Below are 22,195 nucleotides of genomic sequence, written 5' to 3'. Positions count from 1 at the left end.
ATGCTATGAGTAAAATATTTAATAAGTTAAAATCCCGTTTAGAAGAGGGTAGTTGTAGTTTGTTTTGCGCTTCACTGCTGAAACATTGTATTCATATGTAATTCTTTATTACTTGTATCAACCGTGACAACATGTAGTGCTCATTCCAGATGCGGAGGATGAGAAAAGCACTAACTGTGGTGCGCCTTTGTAGCCGAGTGTTTACAGCGCATGTCACGGTACCTTGAAAACTTGATCTTATCTGGTTGGATTCCAGCCATGGGAACTTTCTCGCATGCCATAACTTAAATCTTAAAAAATCCTCTTAAAAGAAAACGTAGTTAACGGTTAAGTACATTCAAAGGATTTATTAACCTTATTAAGACATCGTTCCCGCTTTAGATCTAGTACCTACAAAGAGCGTAGTTAACTACTAATAAATGCATAATAAAATATGTATTAATCTTAACAAACAAAAAAGGTTAATTAAGGTATAACAATGCTATAAAGGTAAGTTAGTTAAATGATGCTATTATAAACCATTATAATGAAACTCTTAACGCATTGAATAACGTTTGTAAGCAGTTTATATATAAATGCTTAGAAATGTCTTAAAATATAACAATGAAAGTGTTTAGAAATATTAACACTTGGTCTAGTAAAGGTACAATGTGTAGTTCTCAGCCCCCTGCTCTAGAGACATAGGGCATATTACTACTGGCTCCATACAAAATACATTCATCGTCTAATATCAGTAGATATCTCTGCTACACTACAATACTCTCCCCTTTCTCTCTCCCCCACTCCCTCTCCCTCTCTCTCTCTCTCTCTCTCCCTCCCTCCCTGCCACTTCCTCTCTCTCTCTCTCTCTCTCTCTCTCTCTCTCGCTCTCTCCTTCCTCCCTCTCTCCTTCCACTCCCTCTCTCTCTCTCCCGCCCACTCCCTCTCTCTCTCTCCCCTCTCCCCACTCCCTCTCACTCCTCTCTCTCCCCCACTCCCTGTCTCTCCCCCCACTCCCTGTCTCTCCCCCACATTTTCTCTCTCCCCCCACATTTTCTCTCTCCCCCACATTTTCTCTCTCTCCCCCACTCCCTCTCTCTCTCTCCACTCTCCTCTCACTCCCTCTCTCTCCCCACTCCCTCTCTTTCCCTCTCTCTCTCCCCACTCCCTCTCTCTCCCCCACATTGTCTCTCTCTCCCCCCACTCCCTCTCTCTCCTCCCCCACTCCCACTCCTCCCTCTCTCTCCCCCTCTCTACCCCACTCCCTCTCACTCTCTCTCTCTCTCTCCCCCACTCCCTCTCTCTCTCCCCCACTCCCACTCCTCCCTCTCTCTTCCCCTCTCTACCCCACTCCCTCTCACTCTCCCTCTCTCTCCCTCACTCTCTCTCTCATCCCTCTCTCTCTCTCTCTCTCTCTCTCGCTCTTTCTCTCTCCTCTCCCTCTTTCTCTCTCCCTCTCCCTCCCTCCCCAGGTATGCAGGTATCTTTTGATTGATTTTTATTTCTATAAGAAAAATATTTTCAATGTACATTGCAAATGTGAGCAGTTATTTTCTCCATCCCTGTTAAAGAAATTGCAAGTGTCGGAGGATGTCTCTGGGGAAGGTACATCCAGCAGGGTTAAGAATTTCCTGGCTGAAATGAAGAAGTCACTGAGCCAGTTAAACTTTGACCGCATCGTGCAGAGTCTGCAGACCTACAAGAAGACCGACGACCTGGATGTCCTGCTGACTGAGACAGCCGTCTTAACTGAGGATGCTAATACGTACATACTGCTCCGGGGTAAGCCTTTTGCTGTAGTTAACATCTTCACACATGCTTCTTTCTGTCTGCTATTTTGTGAATGTTTTGGTGAATAACAGGCTGCTAAGATGTTTTTGGTTTGATTCACCACCAGTGTCTTTTATGCCATTCATCAAGCAACCAGAAAAATACAAACAAGTCTAATGCATAATGTTATTCAATTTAATACAACCAGCCTGCCATAATTCCAAGCATGCACTACATGTTGAGACACTACTGCAGTTGGTTGTGGGTTGATTCCATTATATAATGGGATTGAGACAGGTACTCCAAGTGGTTCTAATATTTTGACCACTTCATTAATATAAATTGATCAGCAAAAATATTACAAACAGCCTACAGCATTTCAGTACAACAGCACCCCCCAAACTACAGCCTCAGAACGTGTCGGAACACAGAGTTCAGTCATGCTAGCAGCTGGGCTCTAGGGATGGCTGTGTCATCAAACATTCATGTTCCCCTCAGGATGAATTGGATTACAGACTGGGCACACAGTGGGTTAATGCACCAAGGGCCTGAAATCTAATGTTCACAGTGTTTCAGTTTTTGCAGTAATTGCAAATTTGACGACAATATGAGATTACGGTTCATTATTACCTAAATGTTGTGGTCCTGTCCTTTAGAGATAGATTCATTTTCCTGTGTGCATGGTTTTCCTTGATTTCTAGTTCATGAGGATAGTTTCTTTGGCGATAGTTAGGGCTACGAGGAGTAATCTACTGTTTGTTTTGTTCAGTTTGATTGTTGATACGTGTCCTAGCAATCAGAGTGAGGGGAATATGGGATGTGGCAGTATTTGTTCTTAAATCTAGGAGATTATATTACCATTTAGTCTTTTGGCTGTACCAGCTGTTTACCATGAACCATGACACTGAATGCCAACAAAAAGAAAGGTTGCAAGCCTGACCTGATGCCAGGTAAGTTTAAATCACTTTCTGCATGGCTCTCTGTTTCAGCACAGCTTGTTTCTCATGGTGCGTTTGTAAATAGTCACTCCGAGCGCCGGAGTGCACTCTTGCACAAACTGGATGGTTCCAAAATGTGGGCGCTGTTGGAATGTAATGTATCCAGAGCAGCTCACTCTGTGAGCGGCAGAGTGTACTCTGGGCACTCCGTCTGAGGAGACAGAGCAGTAGAGCGCCAAGCACAGTCGATGTGTGAAAGTTACTTTATTGTATTTAATAAAACGAGCTAGCTAACTAAGTTACATTTTCTCTAACGCCTAACATTAGCTATAGCCTACGTTTTCTAATTTATTTTTATAGACATTGTTAGTCGAAAGATGGCGCCTTGGTGTTGTGGCGCACCCTGTTTTATCTTGTTTTGCTTGTTAATTCAGTATTTACCCACAGTACATCGAGCTCTTTCACTAGAGAGGAGCTCATAAACATCAGAGAATCAACTCCAGTGGATTTATTCTCTTCAATGGAATTACAGGCTCTCACCTGTATTCAAGAAATTACACTGAAGGAAATTAAGTAGCTAGTGCGCCTTCGCCGACGCGGCTTTCGTTACCCGGAATATGTAGGGTCTGAGCACTGACGACGTCAGGGTCGAATGACACTATTGAAATTGTAGGAATTATTATTATTAGGGCACAAGCACCAACAAAGTCAGAGTGTAGGACCTATTAAAGTATTATTATTAAATTTGGCACAGAATTCAAACATGGTGAAAATGTATTGTATATGTATACAATATCTGTTTTCCACATGGGCGTGGCAAAATGACTCAACAGCGCCACCTAGAAAGCAGTCCCTGCCGTGCGTTTCACCTACATGTATAAAATTTGGTAGGTATATGTAACGGGTGGAGACAAAAAGGTCTATTGGAGGTATAATGATGAGTTTAATCATCAATATTTCGGGGGCAGCCCTAGTTTGCACTGTAAAGGGGTTATACACACACAAGCACAGAAGGTTGTGTGTGTCTGTGTCTGTAGAGGCCCAACATTGTTTTGCACTGGGGCCCTCTGCCAAGTGGATCAGTTGATTTCCTGATTGCTATTGAGGCTAAACCAGACATGTATAGCTTGGTAACAGCCCTATAAAGCCTGACTCATCTGCAGTCCTTTGATTGTTTGTTCTGAATAGTACACAGCTCTGCCAGCTAGAAAACAGGATTGTACAAAATATGTCATAGAGCAACACAAGCAGAGCCACCACAAACTTTCTGAGATGAAGTTCTCCTTTCAGTTTAACACTTTATAGATTCAATACGAGGTTTCTGTAGTACAGTGTGAAGTTTATTCAATTTACTGTCTGTTTCAAATGTTGCAAGTTTAGTAAACTCATTTTGTTTGTTTGTTACAAAAATAATCAGGATTTAACAAAATAATTGTTATGTATAGTGTACCTGTTTTACCTGAGATTCCAAAAAGTGTGTGTTTGCCTTACCATGTTAAATCTGTCACCAGTTGATAATGCAGCCACTGCTTCACAGGCCTCTACCAGTTTATTCGCCCACATCACAAAAAGAGGTTTGATGAGAAATCCAAGGAGCTGACTGGGAAGAGCTGTGGCTATAAACCCAATCACTCACTCTCTGTGGATGAGAAGAAGGCACTACTGCTGCAGAGCGGTATGAAACAAAACTGCATTCTTTATATTTTGAAAAATGTGTCTGAAAATATTGTCAAGCTCAAAGATTAAATATTTTTTTCAATTCATGTGATCGTATGTAAAAAAGATGGATCCAGGAGGATGTCAAAACAAGCTTCACAGGGCCTCCAAAAAAAACTTTGATAGTGCCAGATAAGAGACACAGAAACCGTTAGTAAAATGCATTTAAGGGACATGAATGCATACTGAGGGAGAGAGAGAGAGGGAGATAGGGAAAGAGGTGTAAGTCCCCCGGCAGTCTAAGCCTATAGCAGCATAACTAGGGGCTAGCTCAATGCAAGCCTGAACCAGCCCTAACTAAGCTTTTTCAAAGAGGAGGTCTTTAGACTGCTCTTAAATCTGGAGAGGGTGTAAATGCAATACATAATATAAAGATGAGTGGGTGATGATAAGTTATTGTTCTACACTTAAATGATTTCACCTATTTGAAGCTAATGTACTTGCAGAATTCTTGCTGTTCTGAGGTGTATCCTCATGATTGTTTGCACTTATTGCACTTATTATTTGGAGCTAAATGAACTGTAATGTAATTGTTACACTTCTTAACGGGTGGGAGAACCGCTAAGAAGTGTAACAATGAGTTGACTGAAGTAGAAAAGGAAGTCAAAATCTGATACTGTTCTGTTTTCTCAAAGCTCCAGCCAGAACGCCTGTTGTGGGTCTCACCTCATCCAGTTGGACTTCTACCTGCAGTCAGCTGAATACAGAGCAGCTCAACAAGGGAGGACACCACCTGAAGCAGCAAGGAATAACAGAACCTCAGACTGGTAGGACAGTACATCCTTTTTCCTTTTGAATTCAGTTATTATGATGTATTCAGTGCACTTGCAAGTTTAAACACAAGACAGTCACCAAGTGAAGACAATTTGGATTATTTTCTCGTGAGTCTAATGCCGCGTTTCCACTGCATGCTCTTTTTTGGTTTTCCACTAGGGGTGGTACCTGGTACTTCTTTTATTACCACCTCAGCCGAGGTTCTAAGCGAGCTGAACCGATACTAAAATGTGGACTTAAAACACTGCAGACCACTGATTGGTCAGAGAGAATCATAAGTAGCGTAGCACTAGCACTACCTCTTTTACACCAATGACCAGGGTCAAGCATTGATTATCTGACCCATGTTCAACCCTTCTTTTGTCAATTCAAACCAAGCCTGTCGACACTGGTTAATCCCTGGTCATGGCAATTCAGATTCGACCTAGGTCCTAACCCGGGAGCAATGCATAGCAAGTACCTGCACTTAACTGCACAGACAGTCTAAAGGCCCTGTCACACATATCCGTATGGCAGAAACGTATGCTGGGCTATATGAAAATTTGTCAGAGTCCAAATACGTCCAACTTTTCATCGGATCGGAAAAGTGAAGGTATACAGATACGCATGTCTAATGTCAATGTAGAGTAAATGTTTTCATGGTTTGTAGTTTGGGGTAATCAAGCCCTGAGTCATGCTACAAGGTAAGGCACATGCTGATATGCTCTCCTTAAAACACAAATCCTTGCGCCATCTGTTGGGAGAATATTTTATAAAGAACATTTGCTCTAGCGGACTTGTTATCCTTCAGAAGTCCAACACAGTCACTGACCTCTGTTAATAAATATAAATGGAGATCCCAAAAGGAAAAAGAGGATTTGAATCAAATCACCTTTTAGTATTCACACATGTACAGCACACACAGGTGAAATTTAGACTCTGCATTTAACCTATCATAGTATTTGGAGCAGTGGGCAGCTACTATATATACAGCGCCCGGGGAGCAGTGTGGGGTCCGGTGCCTAGCTCAAGGGCAGCTCGGCAGTGCCCAGGATGAGGTGTTCTTGAAAGAATATTTTATTTTTATTTTCAGAGTACTGTGACAATTTCCTAATAAAGGAGGAACAAAAGTTGGAAACATGATTTGGGTCATGTCAATTTTTAACTCATTAATAGTATTATTTTAGCATGATATTTTTCCATTTTGAAGAAATACGAGGAGTTCTGATCTCCTTCTAACCATCTTATCCGGGACCTAATGAAAGCTCCTTCTTCCTTGCTTTTACACATTTTATATAAGCTGTCTTGTAAATTAAAAATTTCTATTTTGTCCTCTTCTTTTAAGGTGTCTGGTGACATTTGAGAGAACCAGGAAATAACTCCGATAATGTTTTGTTCCTATAATTTCCCAATTTTAGCAAGATTGCTTTTTATTTTATTTTGCTGACTCCTATTTAAATTACTCCCAATTCAAACAAAATTATTTTTCTACTTTTGCGTTGCTAAAGAAGTGTGTTAATAACTGACATTTTTGCTTTCACTTCCTCATACTTAAGAGAGTGGTTCAATTTCCAGTAATTTCCAGTAACAGTAACTTTATGATCAATTAAAGCAGTGGTCCCAACCACCGGTCCGTGGGTCATTTGGTACCAGGCCGCACAGAAAGATTGAATAAAAAAATATTTTATTTTGAAAGAGGTTTTATTTAGAAAAATCACCGGATACATCCGTCTGTGTCTCTTGACACATATCAACTCGTCTCAGTCACGTGATACTTTACTTAAAAAATTAAGCCCACAAGCAACAATGAGTGGAAAACAAACATCTTTAATGGACTAAACTTGTTTACTTTGAAAGGCGGCCTCTGCCATCAAAGGAGAAAGGCCAGTCATCCGAAAGCCATCCGATGCTGCGGCAGCAGTGGCGTGCTCTGCGCTGAGCTGATGCTGTGGTGGCACTGGAGGGTCAGTTGAGGGAAGAGACACGGAGGAAAGAAAAAGAACACATGGCTGTGTTTTGGTTTTATCAGCTGGGTTTTCACATGTCAGGTTGTAGGAAGTGAGGGAGGATCTAGGATCATGGGAAATTGAGTCCAATAGCGCAATCTCTATACTGTGAGGATCCCAACATAAGATTGTGAATACAGTTCTGGTCACCATTAGTGAAACTGCTTTGGTCTCTAGACCAAAGCAGTTTTTTTAAAACTATGAGGTAAAAACTGAAAGATTGCCATGACACTGGTATTGGCACCCTTCAAATCATTTTGAAATAAATAATTACATTTGACTCACCAGTGATAAATTAGAAATTACACTCACCTATGATAAATTGTCAGTGCCCACATGACTTGAATTAACCAATGAATGATGACTTTAATGCCTAAAAAAGCCACTTGTTATTCCCTGTTCCTTTTTCACAATGGTGAAGACAAGGGAGCTGTCTGGTGATAATAGCACTCCTGATGCTCTCAAACACAAGACCTCTAAAGGGTACAAGGCCATCTCCAAAGACCCCTGTTTCAACAGTACGCAACGTTATTAAGAAGTTTGCTAAGCATTGAACTGTGAAGAACCTCCCTGGACGGGGTGGTAAGAGGAAAATCAATGCGAGAAGTCTTCGAAGGTTGGTGCAAACTGTGGAAAAAACACCACGTAAAACATCCAAAGAGCTGAAGGCTGACCTAGAACAATCTGGAGTCATGGTTTCAATACGTACCATACGCCGCACACTAAACCAAGAAGGGCTTTATGGGCAAAGGAGGACCCCACTGCTGAAAAAAAAGACATACAGTTAGGTCCATAAATATTTGGACATTGACACAATGTTCATCATTTTGGCTCTGTACACCACCACAATGGACTTGAAATTTTATATTTTATACGTTGTATCCCCTTTTTAAGGGACCAAAAGTAATTGGACAAAGTAACATAATCATAAATTAAATTGTCACTTTTAATATTTGGTTGCAAATCCTTTGCAGTCAATGACAGCCTGACGCTGGGTTTGGTCCATGGTGATGCTCTGCCAGGCCTCTACTGCAGCTGTCTTCACTTCCTGCTTGTTTTGTCTTCAGCGAAATGGATGCTCAATTGGATTCAGGTCAGGTGACTGACTTGGCCATTGCAGAACATTCCACTTCTTTGCCTTAATAAACTCTTTGGTTGCTTTCGCAGTATGCTTTGGGTCATTGTCCATCTGCACTGTGAAGCGCCGTCCAATGAGTTCTGAAGCATTTGGCTGAATATGAGCAGATAATATTGCCCAAAAACACTTTAGAGTTCATCCTGCTGCTTTTGTCAGCAGTCACATCATCAATAAATACAAGGGAACCAGTTCCATACATGCCCACGCCATAACACTACCACCACCATGCTTCACTGATGAGGTGGTGTGCTTTGGATCATGAGCAGTTCCTTTCCTTCTCCATACTCTTCTCTTCCCATCATTCTACAAGTTGATCTTTGTAATAATAATAATAATAATAATAATAACAAATTGTATTTATAAAGCGCCTTTCAAAGCTAAAAGCAATCTCAAGGCGCTAAAATGCAGGACAACAACAAAACAACAACAGACATAAGATTTTACGGAAAGGCTTTGTCCCATTTGTCCATAGCAGTGTTACTCATTGTGCGGCTCCGAGTCTCCTGCGGCTCGCCAAGCTTTAATTGGTGGCTCGCGTGGCAGTGGGCTAAATAAAGGGGTGATAGATATGATTATGGAGTCAATACAGATGTTTCATAAAAACACTAAAACAAGCAGGGCTATTACATATAACCCATTAAAACACAGTGTCTGCTCTATTAGCCTACAAATAATTGATAATAATAATTGATAAAAGATGCAAATATAGACTAGAAACAAGATGTTTAAATTTGCTCAGCCGGAACACTGACTCACTGCGGAGTTTCCAGTTTTGGCGGTTTATCAGCACTACAATGGCGAACGTGCTCTTGGACGGGTAGATACATGGTGGGCTAGTATAGAAATAAATAAACTTAAGCTCATTACAAATATGTTAACATAAGCATGCTTATGAATATGGACATTTGCTAAAAAATGATTTATATCGCTAAATTTGAACATTTAAATTGGAGGATACTACGACCAACCTGGCACTTCATACTCTCGTTAGTTTGGCTCCGGTCGACTCGTTTCACCATTTCATGCTAGTTAGCATGTCTTTCTACAGACGTAAAATGGATCGATTTCTTATTAAAAAGTTGCACACCAGGTGGACAGAAACAATGCGTGACACACGAGGAACATTAAGATTTGTCTTTGGCGCATCAAACCACCGCAAATCTAGAGGAAGATGCTGGAGATGTGGTTTGTGGACAGACAGCAGCTGCTCCCGTTAAAAAAGAAAGGTACGAGCCGTACAAAGAAAAATTCAAGAAAAGTGGACAGAGGAATTTGTATTTGTCCTCCACGAGTCGAACCTTTCGTTCTTAATATGCAAACAGACCCGCTCTGGCTTCAAGAGAAGTCATTTGGAGCGGCATTTACAAACGACGCATCCAAAATTCAACGAAACTTACGCACCTGGAAGAGAAATTAGTAAAAATAAAAAAATAAAAATAGAGCAGAGGATGTTGATCCAAAACTTTACAGGCTTTTTTAGATGCGTTTCAGCAAACTCTAATCTGGTCTTCCTGTTTTTGAGGCTCACCAATGGTTTACATGGTGTGGTAAACCCTCTGTATTTACTCTGGTGAAGTCTCCTCTTGATTGTTGACTTTGACACAGATACACCTACCTCCTGGAGAGTGTTCTTGATCTGGCCAACTGTTGTGAAGGGGTTTTTCTTTACCAGGAGAAGAATTCTTCTGTCATCCAACACAGTTGTCTTCCATGGTCTTCAAGATGTTTTGGTGTTGCTGACCTCACCAGTGCGTTCTTTCTTTTTAAGAATGTACCAAACAGTTGATTTGGCCACATCTAATGTTTGTTATTTCTCTGGTTTGTTTTGATGTTTCAGCTTAATGATGGCTTGCTTCACTGATAGTGACAGCTCTTTAGACTTCATATTGAGAGTTGACCTCAACAAATTCCGAAAGCAAATACCACACTTGAAATTAACTCTAGACCTTTTATCTGCTCCTTTTAAATGAACTAACAAGGAAATAACACACACCTGGCCATGGAACAGCTGAACAGCCAATTGTCCAATTACTTTTGGTCCCTTAAAAAGGGGATACCACGTATAAAATGTGTTTTAGTTCCTCCACCATTCATCTGATTTGGATGTAAATACCCTCAAATTAAAGCTGAAAGTCTGCACTTAAAGCACATATTGATTGTTTCATTTCAAGTCCATTGTGGACATGTATACGGAGTCAAAATTATGAAAATTGTGTCAATGTCCAAATAATTATGGACCTAACTGTAAAAAGGATTGACTGATCTTTGCCAAAGAGTACCTGGACAAACCACAATCCTTCTGGGCAAATGTTCTGTGGACAGACGAAACCAAAATAAAGATTTTTGGTAATGCACACCAGCGATTTGTTTATAGACGACGAAATGAAGCTATAAGGAAAAGAACACCCTACCTACAGTTAATCATGGTGGGGGATCCATAATGTTGTGGGGCTGCTTTGCTGCCTCTGGTACTGGAGGCCTTGACCGTATTGAAGGAATCATGAAATCATGGGTTCTCCAGCGCGATAAAGACCCAAAGCACACATCCAAAAGCATTCAAGAATGGTTGAAATGGAAAAGCTGGCCAGCAATGAGTCCTGATCTCAATCCCATTGAAAATCTTTGGAGAGCTGAAATCTGCCATTGGGGAAAGGAATCCTGCAAACATTCAAGAGCTTGAACAAATGGCAAAGGAAGAGGGGAGAAACTACCAGCTGACAAGTGCAAGAAGCTTATAGATGGCTACAAGAAACGTTTGGAGGCAGTCATTATTGCCAAAGGGTGTGCAACCAAATGTTAAGGAAGGGTGTCTTTAATACTGTCCAGGTCATATTTTCCATTTCTTCTTTGAAACATGTAGTAAAAATAATGTTTTGTTGTTGAATTACTTTGGACATCCTATTAAAATATTCTGATACAAACTTTGTACATTTCCATTTATTTCTGAAGATATTGTACAGGTTATACAAAAAATTCAAGGGTGCCAATAATGGTGACCAGAACTGTATGTGTAGCAAGATAGTGGACGAACAACAACACAGTGTGACACTGCATTGTGAGTTACAAATCGAGGTACATGGTACCATTATTGTGGATAAAAATCTGTCCTCTGGGCCAGTGAAGAAGACTGGATTCCTACCACTAATATTTACTTTAACTTATTTAAACTACTGCAAATCTAGTATAACTCAGTCTCTCTTTAACGTAATACTTAGTCAGAAAAAACGAAGATCTCTATCCGAGAAAAGAAGATCACTGGAGAAGTCCAAAGTTTGATACAAGTGGAGTTTATTACACACGTAAGTACATAACAAACTCTGAGTACCCAGCCAGCTGCGCACTGACCAAGTACTGATCTGGCTCTCCTCTTTATACCTTAGTTCACATGGTGAAACCAAGATGAGGATGAAATGTTTCAGAGTGTGTGTTGAGTCCTGTAAATCAACCTGACATATTCTGGCCTACGCCCTCTGACTCATCCCCTGGAATCTGCCTGTCCTGTCCCCTACACGTGTGTCTCTGGGTCTCTTCTCCAGTTGACGTTAGTTCTGCCATTTTAGCAGGCGCCTGGCCTGCTTCTCTCATCCTCGATATACTATGGGTCTCATAAATCTTCTTTTGATGTGCTTGACTTGGGAAGTTCCCTCTTCACTCTCACCTTTCACCTATATGCCTGTATTCAGGCCTACTCTGATATTTTACAGAGGCTGTACTCCCGCACTTAAATTGATTATACTTGAACATTACACATTTACATATATTTACAATGCAAACCATATACTTAGTAAAAACCTACTACAATTATGTACTAATAAAACCTATTACAGAACCCACTCTATTAAACCCCTTAATAAACACATACTAATAAAATCCGCCACACCACTTTGTGCGCAGAGATCCTTCATACCTTCCAGTACAGCTCTGTTGAATAAATTGGGTGATATGATGTGACTTTTATTTTAATTTTTTTACTTGATTGTGAAGTTGCTGTGGAACACTTTGTTGTCAAATGTCTTGTAATGTGCTTTTGCTTTGCCTTTTTGGCCATAACTCAATAATTCATACCCTAATTATGACAATTTCACACAAATGTCTAATAGTAGGATAAAATGATGAATTAATGTCATGTTCGACAGACATGGAGGTAAACTGATTACTGGTTGGCGGAGGCAAAAAACCACGGTAGTTGTGGTTGTATTTGTCTGACCGTTGCCACAGACACAAAGAAGAGAGTTTCTTAAATAATAAATAAACTAAATGGAAAACCAAACCAAATCTGATACTGTTCTGTTTTCTCAAAGCTCCAGCCAGAACGCCTGTTGTGGGTCTCACCTCATCCAGTTGGACTTCTACCTGCAGTCAGCTGAATACAGAGCAGCTCAACAAGGGAGGACACCACCTGAAGCAGCAAGGAATAACAGAACCTCAGACGGGTAGGACAGTACATCCTTTTTCCTTTTGAATTCAGTTATTATGATGTATTCAGTGCACTTGCAAGTTCAAACACAAGACCGAAGTGTAGACTGTGTGGATGCTCATCTCTTGAGACTTAGTGCTCTTTTGATCACTACTTATAGCAGCAGTATGGACAGCAGCTCGAGTCATCCCTCTGCTCAAAGGTGGATCCACTGATAACATGAACAATTGTCCACTATCTCAAATCTCCCCCTTGTTAAGATCCTTGAATCTGTGGTTGACGACTATGTTAACTAATTGCTTATTACGACTATCTGTATTCTCCAGCTACAGCAGTAGGGTTATAGACCAGACAATCTTAGGCACTGTACTTGTGTGAAAATGATATCATACATTCTCTGGAAGATAAAAAGCAACGGGCTGTTACTCATGCAAGCATTAAGTTTATACAAAGTGACTAGTACATTTGAGTGATTATTGTTGAAGATTAATGTAGTTTAGTTGTTAGCATACCTAATTGTATTAGTGTATTCCATTTGGTTAATAAATTGTTATTAAGCATGAAATAACTTATTTTGCTATGTTTTCTTCAGGTCCAAATAGTGACTTCCACGCTACCTTTCAGGCTGATGTGAAAAAAGCCATTGGAGCAGAAAAATCAACCCAACTCCTTCAGTCCATTCAGAGATACAAGAAGACGGACAACTATGAAGCCCTGGTGACCACAGTGGTGAGCTTATTCACCGAGAGAGATGAGGACTTCAGCCTTCTAGTCAGTAGGTTCTTTCAAATCACTATGTATATTTAATTCCTGTCCATTTTTGAGGTTTGAACAAGAAATTTCTTGTCTGAGGTTTTCACTATTCACTCACTTTCATCTTTTTTCCTTAAGGATTTGGCAAGTTTATTCCCCCTCGCCATAGGAAGCAGTACAAAGAGATGTTGGATGCTTTGACAGGCCAGTCCACCTCTGCTGCTGATGTTTTTGCTGCTGATATTCCTGCTGCTGATATTCCTGCTGCTGATATTCCTGCTGTGAGTGAAGACCAGAAAAGACCAGGTGAAGAACAACCTAATGTATTATAGTATAAAGAAATGCATGTTAGTATTTCTTCTTGCCTTATACTTCTTCTATCTTCCTCTAACGTTAGAGAAGAGCTCAGGGGTCACTGACATCATTGGGAATTATCTTCATGGAGTCTATTTAATATCTGTAACAAACCTTTAGATGTTGATGGTTGATGGTTGTTGGTAGTTGCACTGCACCACAGTGTTGAAGTAGTCTTCCAATCGGAAGTGAAATCTTACAAACATTTAGATGAGAAGATTAAGATGACAGTGCTAAGTTTAGATACAAACACCATTGAGACACCACTGTATTGAACTCACCAAGAACAATGGCACAGTTATTACAAACCAGAAAGTCATATGGATAGGTGATTAGGATCAAAAAACACTGCACACTGTCAGCATTGCTTGTATTCACTTTATTAACAATGTTTCGGAGATCTGAGGACCAAAATGTTGTCAATAAAGTGAGTTCAAGCGATCAACATTGTTCAGGTATTATTTTACAGACAACAAATTACATTATGTAATTCCAATAACAGAAACGTGCTCACACTGGGAGATTTTAATGCCAAGCACAATCATTTAAATTACAACCCTACAAACAGATTAGGATAGCATTCAAATAAGTATTGGACAACACAAACCTCACAATTATCAATCACAACATACCTACACGCATCTACTCTACCATGGACACACTGGTTTTGGCACTCATCACCAAACCTGTTCAGCCACACTCCAGAACTTCCACTCGGCAGTGACCACCTCCCTATCCTTGCCACTTTCTTCCTGACACTCCAGCACATGACACAACAACCACGGTACAATTACAAGAAAGCAAATCTGTCCACAGACACCCAAGCAAACAGACTCACAAAGTGAAAACAGTACCAGCATTAAGGAGACACAACTTTAAATATGGATCACTGGAGACATAATCAGAAATAAACCATCTCTAGAACCAAATAGGACAACAACTCTGCACACACTAGAATAATATAATATATATATTATACCATAAACTAGACAGTGACTACAGATACCAACTCTAATATATGAAGGCAAAACCACTCAAAAATAACTAAGGAAAAGCAACTCCATAAATCACCTCCAAAACAGAACAGAGTAACAGAGAAACTTCCACTATTTGACCGTGAATGGAAAGATACTGTCAACATGGCCACAGCTAATTGTCCCCATCACTCACCACCATCTGACATAACCGATCACCCCCCAAGAAATCAAGGCTCACCTATATTAAAAAATAGTAATGGGTTGTTTTGTTGAGGTTTGTTTGGTTTAGTAACTCGTGTTTGATTGAGTATATTTATATATAAATATATTTGTGTGTGTGTGTGTGTGTGTATATGTATATATATATAAATAAATATATATATATATATATTCCAAACAAACAATTTCATTTAGTTTTCTTCACAGAAATGAATGAAATCCAGAGATGTAAGCCAATTCTATATTTGAATATGTTTTTGTCTTAAACTCGTATATTCTTTTACACTATCACTGGGGGGCAAAAGTTGAATATGTTGTACTTTGTGGAAAACACACATTGCAGGTGATATTGCTGCTTTTTGTCAGAGGTTCAATTCCCACAGATACAACAATAGTGTTATTATTTACATAAATAAAAGGATCTACATGAATATTAAATCTAACAAGACGTTTTAATTCCTTTTGCTTGATTTTTTTTTCAGCTTCATCATCCTTGTCATTGAAGACACAAAGCAAGATTTCCGGCTTTTTCTCAAACAGGCAAAGAAAGTAGAATCTGAGCTTCAGGAATGTTGTTTATTTATTTCACACAGCTTATAACTGTTGTGCTCTGGCTGTGGCTTTGTAATGTAACTGTAAATAAGATACACAGCCTGTTCAGTATTGGATTAATTAACGTCATGAAAATGTAATATGGAGAATTATTATGTTTATGTTTTTATATTTCTTATATTTTACAAGCTAATTAAATTCATGAAAGTACAGGTGCCTCAAGTGTCTTCTTTAACAGCAGTGCTGCAATGAAGCCTGTTAATTTGTACCTATTGGGGGGGGGGGGGCTGGTTTTTCCTGGAACAGTTGCCCGTTATGCTCCGTTGTAAATCCTGCCATGATCCCGCTGCATAAAACGATAGATCAAAATACTGTTTCGCCACATACAGTAATTGAATAGAGGAAAAATATATCACTACCAATTCTAGCATAAGTACATTTCACTGAAGTTTATCCTCACGGTCGTCTACAGACTGCCAGTGCATTGCGCTGCTATCCGTTTCAAAACCCATGCATTGTTTTGTTAAATAAAATGTAACTTGGTGTTTGTGGCCTTTGTCACAACAGTCCATACAAAACCAAAGACTTATTTCGTTATACTTTTTTCTGGCAAATTGTTATAGCCGTAAATGGACATCACGAGGTTGCCACTCGGGTATCGCGATAGCTCCTTCAGCACAGCACTTTCATCATGGCAGGCAGTAAGTTGGTGCTAGAAGGAAGAGTAAGTATAAAGGCATTTATTTTAGGGCTCAGCGTGGTGGTAATCCCATTGATCAGAACGTGTTTTGGACATCTTGACTGGGTGTTTGATTATCTGACGGAAACCTCCGGGAAAATAGTGATTTGTATCCACATTTCAGTTATCAACGGCCTCTTGCTAATCGTATACAGAGGACCTCTATACAAGGTAAGCATTGACGTTAGGTAGCCAGCTTGGTTTAAGGCTGATTTTTTTCAAATTTTGAGTAAAGTACACATGCGTGTTATTGCTGTCCAGCAGTGAAGTATTCCATCTACCTCAAGCTAATGTTGACACAGTTGTCTGACCTAACTTACTCCGCCATTTAAACTTTAACGTTGCACTGCTATGTTAGCTAGCTAACACAAGCTACCTATTTAGTTAACGAGACTAATCGTATTAGCTAAAGAGGAACAAGACAGCTGGTGTGCTCGAAATAGAAACCTAAGCCAGGTAAAGCTGCAGTGGCTTAGTCCGTATGCCACTTGAAATGTTTTGATTTGATTTTAGTAATTGCCTTGACAGGTTCTTCATGTGCTGTGGAAAGAATGTGACAGAAACCAATCCAGAAATGTCGTAATATGATGTTGTCTTGGTCGAATTATTAACGTAGTTTGCTCCGATAATATGACTTAAGGTACTTTACAAATGACCCGCCTCCTGGTACACATTAGGCGAAATTCACTGAATAAAACTCTTACTAGTATATTGCCTAAAATCTAGCTGAACTTTTAGAGTTGGTTTGCGTCTCTAAATTGTTGTTTGAAGATGGTGTGCAAAACAATGAAATGACTGTAACGTTACTCTGATTGGCAAAATATATTCTTCCATATAAAGCGTGTGGTTTTATCTACATGTAATGCATAATTAAAATGCCAAGCGTTAAGCATCAATAAAATGAGTGCAATGCAGCCCGCGGAAATGTGCCGTTAATGAGTGTCGTAACTCGTTCCAGGTTGCTGTGAGAGCCTGCTTTCTGGGAGTTATTTTTGGCTGTGGCTTAATAATAAGCTTCTCCGAAACCACTTGGACACATTTTGGCTGGTACGTACATATGTTCAGACATCAATCATTTTTTGCAGATAATTATTTTCTTTCCTATTGATTTACACTCTTGAATTTAATTAGACTGAAAACCATATGATAATTCCTTGGTTAAATGCTCTACAGAGATGCAGTGAACCATGACATGAACCATGTTTTGACTGAAGGATGTGTATTTTGTAATCCAGACTTGCTGCAGTTGAACACATGTAGTGATGGTGTGTCTCTGCAGGTACATGTGCTCCTTGTCTTTCTTCCATTACTCTGAGTACCTGGTGACGGCCATGATCAACCCTCACAGCCTGTCACTGGACTCATTCCTGCTCAACCACAGTGTGGAATACACCCTGGCTGCATTCTCATCATGGGTAGAGTTCACTGTGGAGAAGCTGACCGTTCCAGGTTGGTGTTTTCAGTCTCGTCGTCACTGCACGCAGTCCACTCAGAACTGTTATTTGAACTGTGTATTTTGTTTGCCTGTCAATAGTCCAGTGTATCATATCAGTGCGACCTCGGCTGAACACATTTATCTCAGGACATTTACCAAGTTCCTGAACAGGTGGCAGCCTGAGCCTCTATCAGTCTGAGAGAACCTGCTGCACTCCATGTTTAACAGATCTAGACAGTCCTCCAACATTCTACTTATCACATGGCACCGGATGGTTCATAAGTAATATCTAGTAGTTCTGTTATATTGTCTTTCTGGGTGGTGGTGGTGGTCCAAGTGGTCAGACTAGTTCATTGTAAGTTGCTCTGGATAAGAGCGTCTGCTGAATGTACTGAAATGTACTATACTATACTGGTGGGCATATATCTGCTGCTTTGCTGCCACAACAGTAGATAAGAAAAAACTTTTTTGAAATATTTTTACTCGGAATGAGAAGGTATAAGTAACTTGTATGTTTACAAAACAAATGTTGACGTTACATTTAGAAACGTATCAGTAAAAAAAAAAACAAAGTGGGATTTTTTAATATATTTTTTTTATCTTCAGTCTGTATGTAATCTAAAGTTGCCATTTTAACATAAGCAAGTTGCAAAAAAATAGCATTATGTTAAGATTAGCTTGTTGCTTAAGGAGCCATTGTGTTGTCGACAAAATGACAGTCCTGTTACCATGAGGAAGTTAAAAACCAGAAAAGACAGATTTATTCTAGAGAATTTGTTATATTAATTTGTTATATTACAATGTGTGACATGTGCATAAGTGCAGCACTAACATTAAAGCTGGAAGAAGAGCAAGAGAAAAGCAAACTTGAAGTTGAAACTTGTTTATTCAGATAGTTCATAACCTTTTGAGTCAAAGTTGGTACTTTTACATTATTACAGGTCCAAATTAAATGTATCTATATAGCCCAATATCACAAATTATACATTTGTCTCAGTGTGCTTTACAGACTGTACAGGTTACGACACCCTCTGTCCTTAGACCCTCGCATCGCACAAGGAAAAACTTCCTAAAAGAAACCCCATAATTAAAGGGTGAAAAATGGAAGAAACCTCAGGGAGAGCAACTGAGGAGGGATCCCTCTCCCAGGACGGACAGACGTGCAATAGATGTCGTGTGTACAGAATAAACAACATAGTACAAATACAACATTTGACAGAAATGATGTTGTGTTGAAAAAAGAGAAAGTGTGGATGAATCCAGGAAAATGTCAATAAGGCTTCCCGGTGTCCAGCAGGACCAGGGCAGCAGGCGCAGCCACGATTCATGATCCTGACGTAAACTTTATCAGTGGCAACCTGCCACATGAGAGACAGACACTCCGGGGATGATGCCCCGGATGATGAGTTAGTAACATACATTTACATAAATGCATACAGATAGAGAGGGAGGGGAGGAGAGAGGAAGAGAAGGGAGGTGTCCCCCGGCAGTCTAAGCCTATAGCTATAGCCTATAGGTCACTGTAATGTAATGATTTCGTTACTTGAAACTGAAATGAGTTTGATTTAAAATTGGATGGAATTTCTCACTCCGTTCCTCCAGATTTGAGTTTGAAAGATTTACCGAGTCAAACATAACTCGGACAGAAGCAGAGTTTGTCACGTCATCGGGACATGCCACATAATGAGACTTCTCATGTGTTCTCTCTCTCAGAGCTGAAGCAGCAGAACTGGTTGAGCATTGTGGGTCTGCTCCTGGTGCTTTGTGGTGAGGGCCTGCGTAAGGCGGCCATGTTGACAGCCGGCTCCAACTTCAACCACATTGTCCAGAATGAGAAGGCCCACAGCCACGTGCTGGTCACCAGCGGGGTCTATTCCTACTTCAGACACCCCTCCTATGTGGGCTGGTTTTACTGGAGCACAGGAACACAGGTGAGCCACTGCAGCATTGTTCAGCCTCATACTCTACTCATTCTCCATCAACAATATGGCTGTAGGATGTTTAATATCATGTATGTTTCTCTTATAATGCTGCGACTCAGATTGATACCTCGTTTGAAAATGTCAGACAATAATAAAGTACAGGCTGGATTCTAGCAACTGTTTCCCTTCATTTTTCTATGTTGTTTTTTTGGTCAAATTTTAGGATTGGTGTACTTTTCTATTTTTTACATACTTTGCCATCAAATTGTGTGTACAGGTCAACCACTCCTGTTAATACAGTTATTACTGCAAACTAATGATTGTGAGTTTTTAAGATATTATGTATTGCCTGATTCTAATCCGTATTCTCAGTTTTGATCGTTACCCAAATTGAGGATATTTAGTCTTTATTTTTAAATGTAAAACATTGTCAATGTTCTCTAGTTTAGCACGACAAAGGAACTAATATATATGCATACCTAATTTGGTGTCACTTGAACATAATGTGAGGTACAGGGAAATGTGTTCCAGTGCTGCCTGTATGCACCTCCCAGGTGTACAACATATAGTGTTGATTATTGATGCGATACAGTGAGGGCAATACTAAACTCAGTTTTCAAAGACTATCTGTGCCTCTCATGAGCTGCAGCGCCCTGGTTCCTGCCAAGAGCCAGTTGATATAAAGCCTCTTAGAGCAGGATGTCAGCCACAACAATGCCCTATCTACCTCTCGAACGTCACAGGGTCACCTTGGATTGTTCGGGACACAGAACCACTTTGTGCTGAAAATTGGTTTAAATCTAAAACAAAAAATATCTGAGCAAAACTGTTCCACTAGGGCTAATCGATTTTGAAAAAATATGTAATTTGCAATCATTTTGACTGATATTGCATTTGTGATATGAGAGGGAATAATAATATGATACGATTTTTATCATTTTCATAGAAAAATGTATTTAAAATGATTATGGTGTGAAATATTATGTTTCAGCCTGGACATCTCTACAGCCAATTATTAAAATATAAAATTATTTTTAATAATTAATTATTATTTACTTAAATAGATGCAATGATGAGAGTAATGGTATGCTGGTATGGTTGTGAAGAGACGTGTTCTGTTTGGTTTGCTGATGAGCCTGTTGAATCGTTGCAGGTCATGCTGTGTAACCCGGTGTGTATATTGGGCTACACGATAGCCAGCTGGCGGTTCTTCCGGGAGCGGATCGAGGAGGAGGAGCTCTCCCTCATCCATTTCTTTACTGAGGACTATGTGGAGTACAAGAAGAAGGTTCCAACCGGGCTGCCCTTTATCTCAGGCATCCATGTCAACTAGTCCCAGGAGCTGGATGCTGGACGTAACAGACTTAAAGCACTAAGACACGTCAGACCTGGTGGGTGTGGGCGTCTACCATGGCGGCTGCCCTCCAGAAGGAAACCCTGCAGCTGGCTGAGAGCCTTAGCTCACAGACAGATCGTCACAGCTGGGATGCGGCAGGCAGCTGGGCTGCTGTTTTCTACCAACTTCCAAAATCCAGTTAAAGACCAGACAACCTCCACTGTACTACATGTATTCCAATAACACTCACTCCATCTGTTTCAGTGGTGTTTCTGTTTGTATGCTTTGACCATGCTTGTGTTGAAGAAAGATACTGCACTAGGTTCTTTAGTATCATATAGCGTGAAATCACCATTCTCAAGTTTTAATGGCAAATGTTTCAGAGACGTTTCACAGGAAATCCACCAAATATTTTCAAGAAGTTGCCACCACTGTCCTTAGTTTATTATTTCACAGTCTCTGTTCACTGTTTTATATTTTAAACTTAAGAAAAGCTTAAAGAATTTAGATGTCAGTCAGTCACTCTTCACAGATCCATTCTGTCTACTATTAGGCCTGATGGGGCCTGATGACACTGGGTCGTGTCCTCAGGTCTGGTAGGGTCCTGTTGTTCTGCTGCAGGTCTCAGTTCTGTGTGTATTATCATTGAGGCCGATGGAGAGATGATGCAGGATGAACTGCATGCGTGTGTCCTTGGGGATATTGTAATGAATTTTAATATGGAGGATGGAACCTGCCGAATGAGAAAATTAATGATTTGGTAAATAAAGTAATATGCCATTAAATGCACCACAAATAATATTAAAGCCTGTTCTCTCTGCCGTACGACTCGTGCAGAGCACCCAGTGGTCTGGCATGTGCCACCAATCTGGGCTCCGACTGAGTCCGATGTCAAGGTGCCGCTGTGAACGCTAACAAACGAGCTCAACCTTGTGAAGGAGACCTGTACAGGTCCGAGAAGGCAAGGGCGAAAGTTCTGAGGGGGCTGAAGACTAGAGTTGATATATGCACTGATGTCATCTACCAATAGGTGAAAGGTGGACCCCTTGACATACTTTGAATGACAGCCCCCCCCCCCCCCCCCCCCCCCCCCCTCATTTGCATAATGAAGTAGAAATGTATAAAGAAAAAAACAAATATATTAGTTTCGGGAACTAAATGGATGACTTCAATTATTAATTATGAAAAATG

General features: G+C 40.2%; 2 protein-coding genes across 2 annotated transcripts in view; both read left to right on the top strand.

The window, feature by feature from the left end:
* The window catches only part of rtel1 (regulator of telomere elongation helicase 1), a 49,166-nt gene extending 33,384 nt beyond the window's left edge, over positions 1 to 15,782 (top strand). The window contains 7 exon segments of the mRNA XM_029447093.1: positions 1,551 to 1,761; positions 4,225 to 4,362; positions 5,039 to 5,170; positions 12,602 to 12,733; positions 13,310 to 13,492; positions 13,609 to 13,776; positions 15,503 to 15,782. Of these exon segments, the coding sequence (XP_029302953.1) occupies positions 1,551 to 1,761; positions 4,225 to 4,362; positions 5,039 to 5,170; positions 12,602 to 12,733; positions 13,310 to 13,492; positions 13,609 to 13,776; positions 15,503 to 15,573 (1,035 nt within the window). The 3' untranslated portion in view covers positions 15,574 to 15,782.
* Positions 15,783 to 16,210: 428 nt separating this feature from the next.
* Positions 16,211 to 22,195, top strand: part of icmt (isoprenylcysteine carboxyl methyltransferase) — a 6,131-nt gene continuing 146 nt past the window's right edge. The window contains exons 1-5 of the mRNA XM_029447104.1: positions 16,211 to 16,482; positions 17,270 to 17,358; positions 17,591 to 17,760; positions 19,460 to 19,677; positions 20,822 to 22,195. The exon at positions 20,822 to 22,195 is cut by the window's right edge and continues 146 nt beyond it. Coding sequence (XP_029302964.1) covers positions 16,264 to 16,482; positions 17,270 to 17,358; positions 17,591 to 17,760; positions 19,460 to 19,677; positions 20,822 to 21,001 — 876 coding nt within the window. The 5' untranslated portion in view covers positions 16,211 to 16,263 and the 3' untranslated portion in view covers positions 21,002 to 22,195. The remainder of the gene's footprint in view (positions 16,483 to 17,269; positions 17,359 to 17,590; positions 17,761 to 19,459; positions 19,678 to 20,821) is intronic.

The sequence above is a fragment of the Cottoperca gobio genome, chromosome 2 (genome assembly GCF_900634415.1).
Source record: "Cottoperca gobio chromosome 2, fCotGob3.1, whole genome shotgun sequence".
Classification (NCBI taxonomy): Eukaryota; Metazoa; Chordata; class Actinopteri; order Perciformes; family Bovichtidae; genus Cottoperca; species Cottoperca gobio.
The sequence above is the reverse complement of the archived record's forward strand: the minus strand, read 5'-3'. Positions and strand labels throughout refer to the sequence as shown.